The sequence below is a fragment of the Hetaerina americana genome, unplaced genomic scaffold (genome assembly GCF_022747635.1).
Source record: "Hetaerina americana unplaced genomic scaffold, ioHetAmer1.1.p SCAF_45, whole genome shotgun sequence".
Lineage (NCBI taxonomy): Eukaryota > Metazoa > Arthropoda > Insecta > Odonata > Calopterygidae > Hetaerina > Hetaerina americana.
The window spans coordinates 181,133-200,002 of NW_027287041.1; the positions used below are offsets into that span (position 1 = coordinate 181,133).

The following is an 18,870-nucleotide window of genomic DNA, read 5'->3' on the forward strand; positions in this document are numbered from 1 at the left end:
GTGCCAGCAGAGGATATAGAAGATGATTGGTCTCATAGTTCTTCCTTTGAAAAAGCAGATTTGGATCCATTTGCCGATACTGATACCGTGAGTTGCATAGAGCAAGACGGTTTCATCGAAATGATCCCGAAGCAATCAGAAATGCATCCGTCTGGTCAGGGTCAACGCAAGGTCAGTTTTGACCTCAAACAATCATCATTTGGATACGAAAACCCTGCAAACTCAAGGAAGACCTTCAACGAGGAACCAGCTGTCTCATATAAACCTCATGGGACCATAAACACAATCCTGGACTCGGAAAACAAAGTGGAACCAAGTTCAGGGAGTACCGCAAAGGTCAGTTTTAGGTCCCAGTTATGTTTCTTGCACTTTTCTTGAAAATTTCCAATGTTTTATCGCTAATAATCATTTTTAGACATCAATACAAGGCGTTAGTTACCTTTTAAGGTCAACGATGCCCAAATTGCTGTGTATAAAACCATTATATTATACTCTAAGGGTAATACATTTTTACGGCTTATTTGACGGACTGTATGTTTCACATTGCACTTTCTTCATTTAAAACTTAAGATAATGATGGTAATGCTCTAAGAACACTCCAAAAAGGTATTGAAAGAAACCTAGCATAAAAAGTAAGCATATTATAATGATGGAACAGTTCCTAGGGATCACAAAATTAGACGTCCAAACTGACGGACTGTGTACTTTGGACATGAGATGTATTCTAAACTGTATGAAAATCAATGAAAAGGCATCCTCCTTATCTTTTCAATTTTCCTATATTTATCTCAGTTGTTTAATCACTCAACAGAAGCAGTTAATATTTTTTTAGGATAAGAAAAATGATGGCATTACTTGGGAAAGCAGAATGCTTGAAGAATGTCTCAGCAATAAGGGCCCAAGAATTTGTTTACGGAGGGTGGACAGGCCTTTCAAGCCATCAACCATCCAGGCCATCAAGCCAAGTGAGGCCATCAACAGTGTGACCAGTACACCAGCAGAACAAGTTCAGGAAGTAGAGCAATGTAGAAAAAACCAGGAGGACCCTAATTCCAAGGTAATTATGGAAGAAAATTTTAATATATACACATACCAATGTCACTTACAAATGTTTTATCAGTATACTGTATCCATTTACCTTAATTTCCATGCGAGTTAAGTTTCTGAGCCTATTTCCCCCAATTTCCATGTTTCCCAAGTTTCTGAATTATCTTTTTTTTTATTTTCTCACTGCCTAAGATTCTGAGCCATCCTTTTTTATTTTCTCACTGCCCAAGATTCTGAGCCATCCTTGTTATTTTCTTGCTGCCAAAGTTTCTGACCTATCCTTTTCATAATCTCACCTGCAATGTTTCTGAGCTGTCCCTTTTATTTTCTCACTGCCCAAGTTTCTGAGCCATCCTTGATTTTTTCTCTTTACCAAAGTTTCTGAGCCATCCTTAAGATATTCTCTTAACCTAAGTTTCTGAGCCATTCTTTTTGTTTTCTTACTGCCCAAGTTTCCAAGTCATCCCTTTTATTGTTCTACTGCCCAAGTGTCTGAGCCATCCCTTTTATTTTTTCATTGCTCAAGTTTCTGAGCCATTCTTGTCATAGTCTCACTGGCTGAGTTTCTGAGCCATCCTTATCATAGTCTCACTGGCTAGGTATCTGAGGCATCAATGATTTCTCACTGCCCATGTTTCTGGGCCATCTTTGATATATTCTCTTAGCAGAAGATTCCAAGCCATCCTTTATATTTTCTTACTGCCCCTGTTTCTGAACCATCCTTTTTATTTGTTCACTGCCCAAGTTTTCAAGCCATCCTTGTCATAGTCTCACTGGCCAAGTTACTGAGCCTTCCTTGTTATTTTTCATAAAGCCCAAGTTTCTGAGCCATCCTTGTCATAGCCCCACTGGCTAGGTTTCTGAGGAATCAATTTTTCTCACTGCCCATGTTTCTGAGACATCTTTGATATATTCTCTTAGCAGAAGTTTCCAAGCCATCCTTGTTATTTTCTCATTGCCTATGTTTCTGAGCCACCCTTGTGTCCTCACTGCCCATGTTTCCAAGCCATCATTGTTATTTTCTCTTAGCCCAAGTTTCTGAGGCATCTAATTTGTTTCTCATCGCCCAAGTTTCAGATTGAACTCTGTTATTTTAGAATTGTCCAGATATCTTATAAATTTGTTAATTTCTGTTTACCCAATTTTCTGAACTGTCTTTGTTATTTTATGATTTTACAAGTATTTGAGCCATTGTAATTGAGTAATGCATCTCATTTTTTCAATTTACGAGGTTTATTTATGGTTTGATAATTTTCTCATTCTCATAGTTTCTGTGTCATCTTTGCTAATCCCAAGAATCTGAATTATGGTTTGATATTAGCCCAGAGTGGCTAAGCTTAGCCTAGTTTCAGAGTCATACCATTAATAATAACATTGCCTTTGTAACTTTAAAGCCTTATAATTCTCATGTATTATTTACTGTGTTATCTTGTTTAGAAACTCATTGTCCAAGTATCTGAGCCATCCAATTTATGTTTTCAATGATGTAATCATAGATTTTGATAATTATCTAATTGTGCAAGTTTTATGCTCACTTGGTTGTTGTGTCATTGCCTAAGTTTCTAAGCCGTCAGTTTTTTCAGTCTTAGAGATGATGTTCTAGGTGACCAAGTTTCCGATTCTTCAATATTATTATCCCACTATACAAGTATCTGAGATATCTTATTTGTTTCATCATCACCTGTTTTATATTTATACAAATTTTCTAGTGGCCCAAGTATTTGAGCTAAAGTTTATTATTCCCTCTTTGCCCATGTTTCTGAGCCAGTTTTTTTAATGCTTTCTTGTTTTTTATTTAAAAAAGTATTGTGAAGTTTCAAAACATTTATTTATCTTCATATAAACTGAATTATTTTTATTAATTTCAATATGTTTTGAGAAAAAGAGATGGATTAGTCTTTAAGTCCGCTAAATAGATATTTTGGGACTTAGGTTTAGTTAAGAGTTCTTGTGTTTAAAAGTGTTCTTCCATACAGAAACGAGAAATGTCTCCAATCCCGTCCACGTCGACAGCTGAACAGTTGAGAGCGGACATTGAAACAGAGAAGAGAGAGATTTCTAATGAGGCGGGCAAAGATTTTGAGGTATTAGAAGTTTTCAGAGTTTCTGAAGGTGAAAATCCACCGTTTGAGATGCAAAAGAAAAACCAGAAGTCAAAGAAATGTCCATCGAAAGAGGTAAGATCATGTATTCACATTTTAAAATGAATTAATGGTTGTTAAAACCTTTCAAAAATACATTGATTTCCTTTTAAATTGACGGTATATACATATATGTATACACATATCCTCAGACTGAGTCTTCCACCATGCTTCCTTTGCTTTATTTGTTGCCCACCTCAATTTGTTCAACTCTTTGTACATCATTTTGCCTAATTCTGTATTGACATTCTTCCATTTTCTCCTCTCATCCATCTTTGTGATCATCTCATCCGTGATCCATGGTTTCCTAGTCTTTTAAGCATTAACGGTTCCAATATTTCTGAATTTTGCAGCTTTAGACAACCCTTTCTTAATACTTTCCCATTTTTCTTCGATAGTACTAAGCCCTTTGCCATCCTCCATAATTTTGTCTACGGCCTGTTTGTATTCCTTCCTTTTCAACCCATTTAATGCTTCTACATTCCATTTTCTAATTTGCCGCCCCTGTCTTATCTTTTTGAAACGTACGCTACATTTCATAACTAAATTGTGGTCTGAGTCCGCATCCGCTCCCGGGAAGCTGTGGGAATTTATCACACTGTTCCTAAACCTGTGTCAAACCAGGATATAATCTAGCTGATACCTCCCTGAGTCACCTGGTATTTTCCATGCATACCTGCGTCTTTTGTGGTGTCTAAACCAAGTGTTGGTGATAACTAAGCCTGTTTCCTGCAAAACTCAACTGCTTTCTCTCCACGGTCATTCCTCATGCCTAAACCGTAGTTCCCGACCTCATCACCATCTCTTCCTTCGCCTACCGTCGATTTCCAATCCCCCATCACTATCAAATGTTTCCCTGCAGGAACACAGGCAATTATGTCCTCCAACTGATCGTACATCCTATCGACCTCTTCTTCCTTATGGTTGCTCGGTGGCATGTATACCTGAATAATAACTAAGTTCGTCGGTTCTGCTTTTATCTCTGTTAGTAATAATCTATCCATTACCTGCTCTATGTTGACTATGCTTCTTCCTACCTCTTCATTTAATACTATGGCAACCCCTCGTTGGCTCTCGTCCCCGCCGCTGTATATTATTCTTTATTGATCATTCAAGTAATCTCTGCTATCCTCAAACTATTGTCATACTAGAACTCTGTCTGTTTCTATGCAAACGAGAAGTGTCACTCACTCAAACTATGGTCAAACTTGAATTGTGTCTCTTTCTATAATGACCCACACTAACACTTACTGAAAGTATTGTCAAACAATTACCAAGTATGTCAAACACAGCTCCAATTTTCACTGTGTGGGCACAATTTCACAAGAAAATGTTCCTGTTTGTTTTTGATACTAATATATTCTCTTCCTCAGTCTCTCCCGGAAAATGTGGATGGTTCTGGTAGCGATAACGATGAGTGGATGCCCAGTTTGTGGTATTCAGCCGATGACTACTCCTCGGATTCCGATTCCAGTGGTACCGTAAGGTTGACGAAGAAAAAGGCCAAGGATAAACTTGGCAAACGCATTTCTGGGAAGAAACCGGATGAGGTCATTGCCGAGAATGTCCTTGCCAAAGACAATCAGGCCATGACATCGCTGACGATTGGCGTTGAAAGCAATGTGGTCAGCTGTCCAACTTCTGAAGAAACTGATTCTGCGGTAAATCACAGTTCCAGTTCGACCATCAGAGCATCTGAAACTCCAGTTCACAGTGACTGTTCACCGTTATCCCACAAATTGGAAATGTTCTCGGTGCCAAAAACTAATGAAGCACTCCAACAAGAAAGTAATTCCATCACTTCCAACAACCTCAACAGTCAACGGACTACCGTAATAAAACCGGCTCCCAGAATCAAAGCAATCCAACCAGAACCAAGCACCAAACCAAAACAGGGCCCTGTGCCGAGCGATACCATGTCTGCAGATGGACAATCCATTTTTCACGGCAATCAAAAAAGTGGACCTACTGTAATAACAATGAAAGAACCTAAAAATGTGCCCACATCTACAGCAGGAGCAACACCTTTGCCAAATAAGGACTACGAAATCAAAGTATACCGTTATTCCACAAACCAAGATGTGGCAACCATATTGAAAATGAATGCTAGTACCAATCCGGATCAAGCACGGATCCAGATGCCAAAGAAGGGGACCGAAGTAGACGTATCGAGGAAGAATGATGTTTTAACTGAACTGAGACAAGGGAACGCTGTCGAATCATCAACTTCTGGTTTGATTAAGTCGAAAGCATCTCCGTATGACTGTTCTGTTGCCGTAGGAAGTGGTGAAGGTGTGTCTACCGCAGTTGGTACCATGTCTGGTAATCCTGTTCGTCTTCAAATCATTCCTGCTAGTTCCGTGTTGCGTCCGATTCAGTTTAGAAACAGTGAAGCTGTCATTAAGACAATCCCTAATGGAGGTAATGATCTCAGAGTCAACGATGTTCAAACTTCTGGCAGTAATGTCACAGTGGTTATACCGGGACCATATGGAACTGATGTTAACGAGAAGACGGTTGAACCAAATTCGAGCGGCACTGGTTCTGTCCATGGGAAGCAGAGAATTTCAGTCTTGAAAGATACCAGAGCTGTCAATTCTGAAAACTCGGAATCAGTTCTCCGTGCCAGCTGTACCAATCAACAGACTACAAGGTTGTCTGTATCCAGTGGGACAACAGCTGCTAATAAGAACATTGGGATGACCTTTTCTCTTCCCGGTATCGTTAACATTCCTAGTTCACTAGTACCCGGTACAATACCAGCCCTGAGTACTGTTCAAACCATCACAAACTTGGCAAACAGAAACCAGTACATATTGTACCATAAAGCTACTAACCCAGTGCCCAGGAATGTTCCTATTCAACAGTTCTCTACTGCAGTACAACCAGGGGAAGCTACAGTTTCAACACACAGCGGTACGCCAGCTAATGATCCAAAGATCATGTTACTGCAACCAGTGCCGAATATTAATATGGCACAGCCTGAGAATGCGGTACAAGTTGCTAGTGTACCGAAGCCCGTCACTTATATGTTCATTAATTCAGCTGGGGATGGGAGTAACATTCAATGGCAGGCAACCGGAAACCAGACAAGAGTCATCCAGAATTTGATGAACCCACAAACGAGTAGTAATGTTACAAAGTTAAATCAAATGCCACTGGAAAAGGTACAGCAAAAGAGTACGAATTCGACGAACAGTAAGGAATCTGGTCATTCCATCATAGCTTCATCATCGGTCAATGGTATAGCAATGGAAAATCGTTTGGCGGCGCAAAACCTGTGTTGGATCGTCACAGGAAATGAAGTTACTCCTAGAGCAGGCTTGGCCGATTCATCAAACAAGACAGCTTCAACTAGCAGGACCAACCACGGGGTCGAAACCGAACCAAATGTGTCCTCCATAATGGTTTCCGGTGAACCAATCAGCCCTCCCACCGAGACTGGTAGCGTGGGTTCATCCAGGAACGAACAGGAACCTAGACCCACCGTAAACTTTCCCCAGGAAAACAAAATACATAAGACCTATCCGAGTGCTACCATTTTCAAAGCCAAAACGTCATCACCTGGAGCTTTCACCGAGAAGCAGTTAGTGTTTAAATTCCATTCCATGCAAGGTGCCAAGCCGGGTGTTGTACCAAAAGACTTCATGATCAAATGTAGATGGTGTAAGGATACCTTCACGGATCCGGAAATACTTACCTCACACATGAGCAAAGTTCACAATAAGGAGTTATCAAAGGTTTTGGAACAGGCCAAAGCTGCCAATTTGAATAAAGCCGTACCGGATCCAGTACAGGAGAAAAGACAAGCTCCGGAACAAAGTGCGCCACCGAGTAAGGACAACGTTAAAGCACCGGAATTGATAACCTTAAGTGACGATGAAGAGGTCACTCCAAAACGTAGTCTCTCACCACACGGTCAGTTTAAATGTAAGTACTGCCCGGAGATATCTAATTGTAGATCAAGCTATAAGGAACATCGTAAGGTCTTCCACAGTAGCAAAGGTCTTAAGAGAAGGAAAACCTCAAGGGGAAAAGAGGAAGATTCGAATGCTACACAACCCAAAAGGCAGGTCCAGACAGTCCCGCCTTTTTACGTGTCCCCAAGAAGTGTCTACATGAACACGCCGGTCGGGAAAGAACTACCAAAGAGTTCAACATCTAAGGAACACTCTCAGACCATAGGAAAAGTCCTGGATGTGATAACAATCTCAGACAACAATAGCAAACCAACAATCACAAACACAAGTCCGTCGACATCTGAGGAAGCTTCGAGAAGTGTACGGAATGATAGGGTAGATTCTCCAGCCGGTATCAGTGTGAGTAAGGCAACCAGAGCAGATCCGGTAGATTCTAAAAAGTCGGAAACAATAAAAAAGGTTGATGAAACAGAATTGTGTGGTCTAGCGGTTGAGAAACAGAAGGATACTGTCCGGAAAGGTCTTGTTTCTTCTCCAGACGTTGCCGAGAAGTTAACAGAGGAAAACCTTATTGATGCCATGGTTTCCGGTGCAGTTAAACCGGATAGTGTGAAAGCTGTGGACAATTTAACGAGTACTAAGCCGGGAAGTATGAGAGGACAATCAAATAAGTCCTTAAACCTTAACGATTCCATTCCCAGCACCTCTAAGTCATCTTATTTATCCGATATTGTTATCTTGAATGAAGCAAATATGGTTAGAAAGTCTGCAGAACAGGACAAAGATAGAGATGTGGATTTGAGTGATACCACAGAATGTGCCAGCAGTAGTTTGCGTAGCAAATTATCAGGAGAACAAGTCAATGGGAAGAAATTGAACTCAAATGATAATACAGCATTTTCCAGCAGTGCAAACGCTAGCAAACCAACTAGGGAACCGGTCAAAGATAAGGGATTCAATTTGAGTGATCATACAGCAACCAAAAGCAGTAAAACATCCACCGAATCAACCACGGAACAGTGCAAAGATGCATTATTATCAAACTCCAATGATACTACAGGACTTTCCAGCCAATTTAGAGCTACCAAACCGTCTACGGAACTGGTCAAAGATGCGGCACTGAAATCAATTGATTTGAAAGCCACATCCGGTAGTACCGCATCAACTGTACCATCCACGGAACTAGTCAAAGGTGCATTATTAAACTCAGTGGATTCTGCAACAAAGTCCTGTGGTCTGACATCTAAATCTTCTGATTCGACAGCCATTAGCTCAACTAATGTCAAATCGGTCCAGCCGAATAATGCTTGCTCTACAGGGTTTGAACAGTGGGAGTGTGATCTTGTTGATCAGAACATCGCCATTATCAACTGTCCGATATGTCCGCTGAAGTTCAGTAGTCTATCTTTGACGTGGAGGCATTTATTCGACTGCCATAATCTCCCTGAGGATAAGATCAGTACGGACAGAACAGTAAAGATAGGAAACTTGCAAAAAAGACCTCCTGGGGAACTAAAGGAACAGATCAAATGTTTCTGTTGCGTTGCCAAGTTCTCGTCTATTTTGGCCTGTGCGGATCACTTTCGAGAAGTACATTTGCCCAAGTTATAAGACACTTGCAGGCGTAAAGAGTTGAGGAACATTTCGTGGAAATGAGTTTGGTGAACCAACCGATGTGGATTCCATCTCGGGAAGAATTGGAACTTTTTGTGAGTTGATTGAAGTGTTTGGTGTCAGTGTTTAATTACAGAAAAATCCCTTGTCATCTGCTCTTGGTTCGAGCTTTGAATACCTGTCCTGTGTTTGTCCTTTATATTAGGGAGTTCTTGTCCCTTAACCTGATATATATATAAATATATATATATATATATATATATATATATATATATATATATATATATATATATATGTGTGTGTGTGTGTGTGTGTGTGTATACACATATATATACACATATATATACACATATATATATACATATATATATATATATATATATATATATATACATATATATATACATATATATATACATATATATATATATATATATATATATATATATATGCATATATATATATGCATATATATATATATATATATATATATATATATATATATATATATACATATATATATGCATATATATATATATATGCATATATATATATATGCATATATATATATCACTTTCGAGAAGTACATTTGCCCAAGTTATAAGACACTTGCAGGCGTAAAGAGTTGAGGAACATTTCGTGGAAATGAGTTTGGTGAACCAACCGATGTGGATTCCATCTCGGGAAGAATTGGAACTTTTTGTGAGTTGATTGAAGTGTTTGGTGTCAGTGTTTAATTACAGAAAAATCCCTTGTCATCTGCTCTTGGTTCGAGCTTTGAATACCTGTCCTGTGTTTGTCCTTGATATTAGGGAGTTCTTGTCCCTTAACCTGATATATATATATATATATATATATATATATATATATGTATATATATATATATATATATATATATATATATGCATATATATATATATAAATGCATATATATATACACATATGCATATATATATATATATATATATATATATATATATATATATATATATATATATATATATATACACATATGCATATATATATATATGCATATATATATATATATATGCATATATATATATATATATATATATATATATATATATATATATGCATATATATATTCATATGTATGTATATGTATACATATGTATATATATATATATATACACACATACATATGTATGTATATATATATATACCATGTATATATTTATTCCATATCCATGACCAAACTGTATACCGTAACTGCCAGGAATATTAAGCAACCATTCTAAAATCTTCCTGGCATGTTCCAGAAGGGAATTAATCCAGATAAGCTCATGCCAGAGTTATGCTGATCTCTCTCTCTGTCTACCGAAATTGGTTGGAAGACTTATCGAGCAATTTTGGTTTAAATGCCAAAGAAGTTAATGTTTTCTATGGAGGAATTTTCGTTTTTTTAATGTAACGACTTCTCTTAAATAACGTTTAAGTACTTTATGATAGATAGACATTAACAGAAGATATTTTTTATTATATCACATATAACAAATGGCTTTGACAACTAAACAACAAAACCTAATGCATATGGACCAATAGTCTATGATTCTAACTAGAAATCCTTAAAAATTCGATATATATCTCTCCTGCAGGTCAACCATTATTACAAATGACTTATACAATTAGTTATAAAACTCAATTAAAACCAGTTTTTACCAATAATAATTTATTTAAACGACATTTGTCTTCAAGTTGGTTCAGATAGCTTTGATAATGTTGTAATTGTTATGATTCAGTCAGAGAAATTAATATTTCCTTAGTTTAAATCCAAAACAGAGATTTTTAGTTAAATATTATGATACAGTAAGTATGTCGGCTGGTATATCCTGGCAGGTGCGGTATGCCAACGGTGGTATCCTATTTGTTTACTCTATCAGTAATAAGCCAGACCAAACATGTCTGTAGGCATCTTTTTTGTGTCAAACTGTCATTTTTTCATGGTATCGACATGAGATATATATATATGTATGCATACATTTATATATATATATATTTATATATATATATACACCTGTATATACATATATATGTATGTATATATGTGCCTATATATATATATATATATATACATATACATACATAGATGAATATATATAAATATATTTATATATGTGTTAATGTATATATTAATGCATAAAAACATATATATGTGTATATTTATGTATATGTGGTGATATGATGTATGGCAGTGGATGTCAGACATGACTTGTCACCCTAAATGTTCAAATTTCAAATCGAATGACCTTCAAAATCTCCAGTTTTGAAACAATTTCAATTTTCTGACGCACAGTTCAACAGAAAAATCATACTTTACTCCATAATTGGGTGATAAAACTGTTCATTTCTCTTGAATAAACGAAGTGGATGTTTGTAATTTGTTAGAAATATCTTTCTACATGTTGTAAAAAAAACATTTTCAAGTGTTTGTAAGCAACATTATGTTAGGCAAATTGATAACTGCCATTGTTTCCTTATTTCGGTGCTTTTATTGACTCTGGTATGATTGTTTGGTTCATTGGTATATTTTTATTGCTGTATTTTGTTGATGAAATTATTATAATATCCAAAAACCAATGGTTCATGTAACTCTTCCTCCATTTGTTTATACTGTTGACGTTTCCATGGTGGACACATGACAACCGGAATGTGTTGTCCACCATTGAAGTATTCAAAGACTTCTTTTGTTAATAAATGCCATCACTGCCACAATAAGATTTTATTTTTAATTAAAACAAGTTATTTTTATGCTGCTTATCCAGTAGATCGAAGTTGAAACCCCTAAAAAACATGGTAGATTAAAAGATTCTGTTTTAAGACGTAGTTTTTGTATCTTATTAATGTGTTTTTTTTATAAGGAAAAGTGTTCTCTGTGTATATTTTAAAGACGAAAATAGATATTTTTCCTTTTCTTATAAATATATATATATTTTGAAATTTAAACTTCCTTCTCTCAAAATTACCTCCTTGTCCTTTTCTCTTGTGAAAGTGTCAAATTATTTCCATTTTTGAATAAATTTTTATTCGTGTTGCGACGAAAATGATCGTCTTAATTTATTTTTTAACAAATTTCCCTATATACAATCGAGATAATACCTCTTAAGCATGAAATGGCTGTCTTCGCGACGTTGCCAAGTCTCCTACTCCGTCGCGCTGTTGCTGGTTTTACCTCCACAGATGTCGGCAACGTGTCAATATGTATGCGTTGCGAAATAGCACAAATCCCAAATACGTCATATTTGCAATTCCCAGAATTCCAAGTGCTAAAAGCGAAACAACCGGCAAACTATAAAACGCCATGGCGGGAGTGTTTTAAATTAGTTTATCACAGTAATCATTTGCTATTTTTTTTCGAGAGAGGAAGAGTACAGTTGCCGGAGTGACCCAATGAGGAGTCGCCATCTTTGTGCTTTGGCGGATTGTCGAGCTGTGAGTGTGATATTGTCAGTTATGTTATAGTATATGTAGTCCTTTCTTGTTTTTAATACTCTTTGTCGTCTGAAAAATGGATTTTGACGAAATTATGGAGCAACAAATCAACATATGAAGTTTATACGGTGAAGAACAGTGGTAAAAGTTATCATGAGAAATGTACTGACGGCTGTTTATACGTTGATGTAACTCTGAGGTGAAAACAATCATTTTTGCTGGTGGATTTGAGCACTTCATTAAAGATGGCCGACACAAGACGCCAAGATGGATGATGTCACTAAGCCTTTATAAATACCTTCCTATTCCTTCCAGCATATTATTCAGAGCACATTGATATGTTCGCTGTTGTTTCTGGCAATTAATTCAAATCACCTTTGATCCTATGATCATCATAATCCTCCTTATAATTACTATTCACATAATAGATCTTTGCCCCTTTTTGCGACTCTTTCCAATTTATTCCCGATATAAAATGCAATGAAATGTGATGATGATTGGGGGGACATTGTATATATCATATCACTTTGGGGCACACGAGATGATAATAATAATATGTTTGTTGGAGAAGAGACAGACAATAAATAAATAATAATAAAGCTAAGAGGAAACGACGATATCGAAAACTAGTACTACTGATTAATAATAAGAAGAACCTTAATAAGAACTGAACTGCATTTAAATAAGAGGACGACTTCCTAAGCATAAGGGTGCTTCATTATTTAACAGTGGAAATGAATATAAGAAGATGGAATAAATAATAATAACAAGGCATAGATAGCCATAACTACGAATTGACAGAGAGAGTACTTTGAAGAAGGTATAGACAGCAAAACATTGATGTGTGTATAGGAGACTGAATTCTTAAACAGAAATAAAGTTTTTGATGGCGTCTCACTTCGCGTATTTATTGAAAAGAGTATTACAATAAAATAATGTTAAATGAATTGTATAGTTACTCAGAAAATAAACTCAAAAATTAGTATTCCGATAGAAGTTTATTAGTTTTATCAATAAAAGAAGTTTTAGTGCAAAAATTATAATTCAGTTTTGCAGCTATACGCAAATCTAACACCATATTTGCACAAACTAATCTCAAATATCAAATCATTTACATTAGAATATCGCCTGTTCGTTCCTTATTCTTAGCTACATTATTATACGTAGCAGGACTAATGCGCAGGAAGTCAAAACTGAAACTGCCTTTAAATTAAGCACTTAACATCTATGAATCCACCTAAATACATTATTCACAATGGCTAACGAGTCTTAACGCAGGTATTATCTACAATAATATATACAACTCATTTAGGTAAAGAGATTGGCAGTTAACATTCATTTAATTCAATGATATGTTAGTATTCTCCTGAATGGATACCCAAAGGATTGAATTATCAGCAAAATAACACGGTGACGAGACAAATTGAAGGTCTATTTCACTTGTAAATACGCTTATTAGAACGTTTCGAACGTATTTCGTAAGACAAAACGACAATAAAATTTAAAATAACCCACTTTAAGGCCACAAAACTTGTTTAAATGAAATCAAAATGACTTTTTAACATATTTCGGTGTGATTTTTTTCGATACAGAGAAGGAATCGGCGCAGAAAATGTGAAAATAAGTCATATAAAGTATGATCATCTATCGCGATAAAATATCTGCTTGCTAATATAAGGGAGTTGATGTTTACAAACAAACAACCTCCCTGGCAACTGCGAATATTTAAGCAAAATATCCCGTATTATATCTTTTAATTATGATTTAAGGGTCTTTTAAAGTGTGTAAGATGTCTTTATTTATATATAAGTCCTTCAGAACACTTCTACCTTGGTTTTAATGTCAACAATTATAAGGAAACTATATGTTTTTATTCGCAAATTGTGAAAACATTCGCGTTCAGGACACGCGGAGATGGTATACAGTTCGGCCTCCTCTAGCTACTGGACAAAAAATGGTGCCTAAATATACGAAAAGAAAATCAAATTCATCATTTTCGTGAACACACCAGCCCAAATAACTCGGTAGACAACTTAATGTTGAGGTAAGAAGTTCGTTCCCTTTCTCCCAAAGTAATTTGGTTGATTAATCACCAGCCAAACGTTACTAATACATTAATGAGGCTTCCTACGTCTCCGTAGATCCATTATGTAGTGAAAAACCCATTCATTTAAAGTTAATTTAGTACTTACCTGATAATTTGACATATTTTTACTTGGGTAAGAATTGCAGCTCGTACCTCAAATGTTTGACTTGTTGTTTAACTCAAGTTCTGGGTCGTTGCCATGGTATTGTTTTGTTTACAACTCTGTTTACTCTTCAATATGCTGTCCTGTGAGTATCAACGAAGTCAATCGAACATTGTGTATGTTTTAATTAATATTTGTTCAATTAAAACGAACTATCGCGTCTAGTGTATGTGAATTTCAAGAGTGGAAATATTGTAGAGAAGAATGAATCAAAAGAAATTAAATTTGGGATGCGAGAGAAGATGGCAGATACTTATAGATGATAAGGATATGATGGCCGATAAGTTATAAAAATAATTGTGTTCACATCGCACTGAACTGTGTCCAATGTTCGCCTCTGATATCTGGAGCAGCTGACCGCATAACGGAAGTTAAAACGAAGAGGACGAGAAAATTGAAAGAATACCTACACAAGTGACCACGCCGTTTGGAATATAAGGTATTTATCATTAAATAGACCACAATTTGTAGGAGGCAAGGTTGCGTGTGTAGTTGATAGATCTTAGAAATGCAATATATAACCTTGTGGGCGTAATCATATCAGAACAGTTGTTTTTACCCATAAAATGCGTCATATTGGATAGTTTACAGTGGCGTGTTTCAGGTAATTACGAACAAATTTCGCCAATTTTCGTGTTATTTCCATCAAAATAACTCATGTTCTTTGCTATTGTGCTTAACTGCATAACTGCGATGGTTTTTCATGTTAGATAATGAATCAGATCAATTACTTGTGAATTTTATGTTCATTGATAAGGCGTACTTTTTACAGCTTAGAGAAAACATTTTGTTCCAATTAGCCGTTCCTTTAATGGTCTGATTAGTACGAAGAATGCTGGATAATTTGATAGTACAATTGATTTCACAGTTTATTTTCGACGAACGAGAGGATACTGGTCTTCTCTACTGCAAATAGTTCATGATTATTTTGACGTACTTCTTTCGTGCAAAATGTAAAATGTTCAATGCAGTATATATGTTGAAACAACTGGTCCAGTAAGACATTTAAATAATTAACTGTGTGTTAATATTGATAAATGTGGGTATTTAATCCATTTACTTCCACGGTTGATATCAAAATAACAAATAAAAATATCGCACTGACTTGTAGTGTATAGTTTTAGCTATAAATTTGTAGTTTTAGCTCAATTTTAGTGGTTAATTCAATTTTAAATTGAGAAAAGTACTCGACACATCCATAGTATCTTTAATTATCAAGAATGAGAGACGTATACTGATAAAATTGAGCGGAAATTCGAATTATGATGTATAATCCTGATGTGTCTTGCGAAAGTAAGCCGGTGTTGGTAAACACGTCGTAGCGGGTGACAAATGAAATGCGAAATGCATGTCTTTGAAGTGTGGGAGGCTGTTTTGCGAATTAAACGCTTTCAATTTCCACGAAAATAGCCTAACATCACTTAATATTCGATAAAATGTATTTAATATGGATTTATACGTTTATATTTTCGATAGGATTGCATGAATGTCAATTTATAGCAGATATATATTATTCTTTCTTTTGAATTTGCAGTCCTTAATTCGAGATAAACCGCCGAAATGTGATTTTTTGCTGCGTTGATTTTTCCAATGAAAGAAGATGTCCTATTGCCTCTGAAGAACGTAAGATTACCCGATTACATTGACCTAAGATAATAAAGTAAGTGAATTCCTTTCAATTGCATTGTGTCTTTGTCATATTGTTGCAATCTCGGCTATAAATCGCATATCTAACGCAGTGAATATTTTAAATATTACTTCCAACCTTCATCCTTGTCGATTTATTTTTATCTAATGATACTGCAGTTCTACGAACATGAAGTTACACTCGTAATACTGACAGTTTGCTTTCAAAAATTTGAATACGATGAAATGGTCGCTTGGTTTATTGATAAACACGTGTTTAAATGGTTAAATATTCATTCAAATATTTACCCAGAATGATTTCCAATGCAGAATATGTTTAACGGACTGTTTGGTCGACATTTTATTGATATAATCACCCATAAGATGTCGGTTGAGGTATTTCATGGAGGTAAAGAGGCTATACAGATAGTAGAAAGATAGATTTTTATCGTTTTTCTTCACAAAATACGATCCATTCTCAATCTACTCTTCAAACAAGTCCCTGTTCATCTCTATGTACATATAATTCTTTTTCCCTTTCATTCTGGGCACACATTGATATCCTATTCCTACTTTTCCTAGTTTGGCCTTGACCTTCTGCCATTTCTATCTAATTCACAGCCTACAGACATCGCTATGCTTTGCAAAACACACGGAATATATCATTATCATGCATCCCATGTATAAATTAAGTCAAATAAAAAATACCACGTCATTAATATTAGTCACTAATCACAACTTCGATACTTTACCCTGCTTTTATAGAAGATAGCCTCCTTCTTAAGAAATATATGTTTATTCTTAGTATTCTTCAGTGTAATAAGTTGAAAAAACGTAAAATTCCTCTCTAAAAATAAAGGCATAGAATAAATTGGCACTTGGTTAATATTAGTTACTAATTAAAACTACGATACTTTACCCTGCTTTGTTTGTATTTACAACTTTGGAAAACAGATTAACCTGCGTCGATTAACAAATCTGTCCCTCGAAACGAAACATAAATAAGTTTAACGGCAACTCTGAATCAATTCACGATATTTAGAAGAGCGTACAAGAAATGTATATTCACGCGTCGACATCTGTTTACACGGCGATTCGCAATTGTTAGCGTCTGTTGATTCCGACGTCTTTGGTAGCCATGGCAACCGGCAGCCAATCACGCTCTCCAACATTGCGGCGTAGCGGTTAATTCAAACCGTCTTTCCTTCGATTCAATTCCACTGATTTACCTGGACTAATGCGTAGTATCTTAGTATCGGAATAAATTCTTCTGATTTCTTTCCAAGAATATGGTAGCTATTGTAAGTTTAAAAAATTTCACTCCGTAGACATGAAACCGCGGAGTTTACTTAATAAAAATATATGAAAACTCTTAATTGTACCGTATCTATTACTCTCAATTGAAATATAACATTCGTAGGATGGCCATAATCAATTAAACAAAAATTTGTGCTATTTAAAAATATCCTAAATTATTCCTATTCCTTAAATATTAATTTTTATTAATAAATAAAAAGGAGCAACAGATAAACTACATTTTTAAATAATGAAATTTGATTAAATCAATCAAAACATATTTAAAAATGGTTTCAAACCGCGTTGGTTTAAAATTTCAGAATTGTAGTGTCAAAATTATGCATCCACACATTTGAATAATCAATGGCGACTCCACACATCTGCGCAAAAGTTAATTCGATCGTTTAAAAAAAAAACATGGCAGTTGGGCGTAATTTTTTAAACGAGAATGGTTTAGGTTGATTCAAAAATGTCTCAGACGTTCCAATCCGTGCGAAATTTATTGGGAATTACATATTTTGTTTCGAGTGAGACGATTAAGAAAGAGATTTAAGGTGAAAATGTTTTCAATTAATATACAAACAAGGTAGATGGGAACTACCGAATTAGTTATGCGCTTGATTTCTTTCATTTGTTTGCGGATTATTTCATTCTTGCGTATGTAGACCATTTTGTGAATTCAATCTGTTTCAGATGATTATCTTTGCCGTGGACTTTTGTCATATCAAATTGGATTTCTCTTATTCTCTCCAGCAATCGATTAATTAGTGGTCGTATTTGGGCCCTGATATATATATATATATTATAAGTACTTATGAGTGGAGTGCAACTAAATCTGTATTTGTGTCTTCGTAAATGTCGCAAACTTAACTTCTTCAACCGCCTTAGGACTTGCTTCTTCTTCCTCCGACATTTCTTGGCCAGTTTGCTCTTTCGAATCCACTTCGGAATAAACTGCAAAGAGAGAGAGTTAAAGAAAAAGACACCCTTAATACAAAGAATTAATTGCCGTAGCGAATTATTGTTTAATTTCACGTAACTCAACCAAATTATTTGCCAAAATCGACAAATGTCTTCCTTAACATCGAAATTAGTTCTCTTGGAATTAAAAATGTGCTTCTATAATCGAATAAATCTGAGAATCTACTTGAAATTCACCATATTTTCCATAATTTTACAGCTTTTTCTTGTGTTTTATGTTACATAATATAGAAATAACCGAATCGCAATGATTTTAAAATGTTTTTACGTCTATTGAAATGCATTTTCGCGGCTTTTCATGGAAATTCAACAACTTTATGGCCGATTTTTCATCGTATATTCCGGTTTTATCAAGTTTTCAGAGGAAAATATTGATCTAAATACATCGTAATTATCAAAATTTCCCAGAATAAGATTGAAAGGTTAAAAACCGTCCTAAGCCGAAATTCCCTGACTCATACCTCTATCCACTGTGATTTTATCGAACCGGATTTCCCGTGTATTGAATTACTTCGCAAGAGGATATGCATTGCTGTTTTTAAGGAA

At 35.6% G+C, this 18,870-nt stretch overlaps 1 protein-coding gene across 1 annotated transcript; it reads left to right on the plus strand.

Annotated features, from left to right (window-relative positions):
- The first annotated feature begins 1 nt into the window (after nt 1).
- LOC139693268 (serine-rich adhesin for platelets-like) lies at nt 2–8,935 on the plus strand. Its single transcript, XM_071591377.1, has 4 exons — nt 2–336; nt 833–1,057; nt 3,024–3,224; nt 4,562–8,935. The coding sequence occupies exons 1-4, from the start codon at nt 121–123 to the stop codon at nt 8,717–8,719; spliced, it is 4,800 nt and encodes a 1,599-aa protein (XP_071447478.1). The 5' UTR covers nt 2–120; the 3' UTR covers nt 8,720–8,935.
- The last annotated feature ends 9,935 nt before the right edge of the window (nt 8,936–18,870 follow it).

Excerpts from the sequence above, each read along its gene's own strand:
- LOC139693268 (XM_071591377.1), top strand. The coding sequence starts at position 121 with ATGATCCCGAAGCAATCAGAAATGCATCCGTCTGGTCAGGGTCAACGC. Across the intron at positions 1,058-3,023 it reads AGGAGGACCCTAATTCCAAG|AAACGAGAAATGTCTCCAAT; the intron begins GTAATTATGGAA and ends TCTTCCATACAG. Across the intron at positions 3,225-4,561 it reads AGAAATGTCCATCGAAAGAG|TCTCTCCCGGAAAATGTGGA; the intron begins GTAAGATCATGT and ends TCTCTTCCTCAG.